Source organism: Rana temporaria, chromosome 8 (genome assembly GCF_905171775.1).
Source record: "Rana temporaria chromosome 8, aRanTem1.1, whole genome shotgun sequence".
Taxonomy (NCBI): domain Eukaryota; kingdom Metazoa; phylum Chordata; class Amphibia; order Anura; family Ranidae; genus Rana; species Rana temporaria.
Genome location: NC_053496.1, coordinates 173,877,385 through 173,878,908, shown reverse-complemented (window position 1 = coordinate 173,878,908; position 1,524 = coordinate 173,877,385). Strand labels below are relative to the sequence as shown.

At 43.9% G+C, this 1,524-nt stretch overlaps 1 protein-coding gene across 1 annotated transcript in view; it reads left to right on the top strand.

The window, feature by feature from the left end:
* The first annotated feature begins 630 nt into the window (after positions 1-630).
* Positions 631-1,524, top strand: part of LOC120910502 (oocyte zinc finger protein XlCOF7.1-like) — a 9,673-nt gene continuing 8,779 nt past the window's right edge. Inside the window, exon 1 of the mRNA XM_040322260.1 lies at positions 631-858. Within this exon, the coding sequence (XP_040178194.1) occupies positions 781-858 (78 nt within the window). The 5' untranslated portion in view covers positions 631-780. The remainder of the gene's footprint in view (positions 859-1,524) is intronic.

Genomic DNA, 1,524 nt, shown 5'->3' with positions numbered 1-1,524 from the left:
TGATTGATGGATTAGATGAATGGATTGGATAGAAGGATGGATTGGATGGATGGAAGAATAGATTGATGGATGAAGACATGGATTAATTGGATAGAAGGATGGATTGGATGGATGGACTGGATGGATGGATGGATGAATAGATTGATGGATGGACTGGTTAGAAGGATGGATTGGATGGATAAATTGATTGATGGATGGACTGGATAGAAGGATGGATTGGATGGATGGACTGGATGGACTGGATAGAAGGATGGATTGGATGGATGGACTGGATGGATGGATGGATGAATAGATTGATGGATGGACTGGTTAGAAGGATGGATTGGATGGATGGACTGGATGGATGGATGGATGGATGAATAGATTGATGGATGGACTAGATAGAAGGATGGATTGGATGGATGGACTGGATGGATGGATGAATAGATTGATGGATGGACTGGTTAGAAGGATGGATTGGAAAGAAGGATGGATGGATGGATGGACCTATTGGGTAGAAGGACGGATTGGATGGATGAATAGATTGATGGATAATACTAGCCCCATATATTGTGGACAGATATCTGTGCTGGGACACACGTGTACAGACTTTCGGGAAGGTGATTGGAAGCACTGAGCTCCTCTCTCTTCCTGTAGGTAATGATCTTCTGGTGGTGGCCATTTTATTGTAGTCCGTGTATGGAGACATCCAACAAAGAGTCAACTTCTTACCCATGATGCTGAGCATGGGGGGGATGGGCACTATTGTTGCAGGAAGTGAATGGCACAGAGTTGGGAGTGATGGAGGAAAACTGCAGCAACCTGACGGAGAGGATATTACGGCTCACCCTGGAGATCATCTACCTGCTGACCGGGGAGGTGAGGAGGATTCTAGGAAAAAAAAAATGTTTTTTTTTGTTTTTGTTTTTTTAGCAGATACCTGCCTGAGAAAAAAAAATCTTCAGATTTTTCAGCGATGTCGGGTAGACAGAAAATGCTAAAATAACGATAAAGAACATGCAAAACTGAGACATACTTATAATATATATAATGTAATAATGAAACAAAGAATCTGTGACACAATGTGCAACTAGCGAATTGAAAGATCATACACATTACCGAGTAATCTGCAGTGGAAAAGCAAAAGAATTGTGCTACAAACTCTTAATAAATAGTGATGATAACTCTCACAATTAACGATTGAATGAACAGATCACCAACGTTTCCTGAGTACGGTAAGGGGAGGACATTTTGACGTAACGCGTAGGGCAGAGCACTGAGCCTCAGGAGAGGACATTTTGACGTAACGCGTAGGGCAGAGCACTGAGCCTCAGGAGAGGACATTTTGACGTAACGCTTAGGGTAGAGCACTGAGCCTCAGGAGAGGACATTTTGACGTAACGCGTAGGGCAGAGCACTGAGCCTCAGGAGAGGACATTTTGACGTAACGCGTAGGGCAGAGCACTGAGCCTCAGGAGAGGACATTTTGACGTAACGCTTAGGGCAGAGCACTGAGCCTCAGGAGAGGACATTTTGACGTAAACG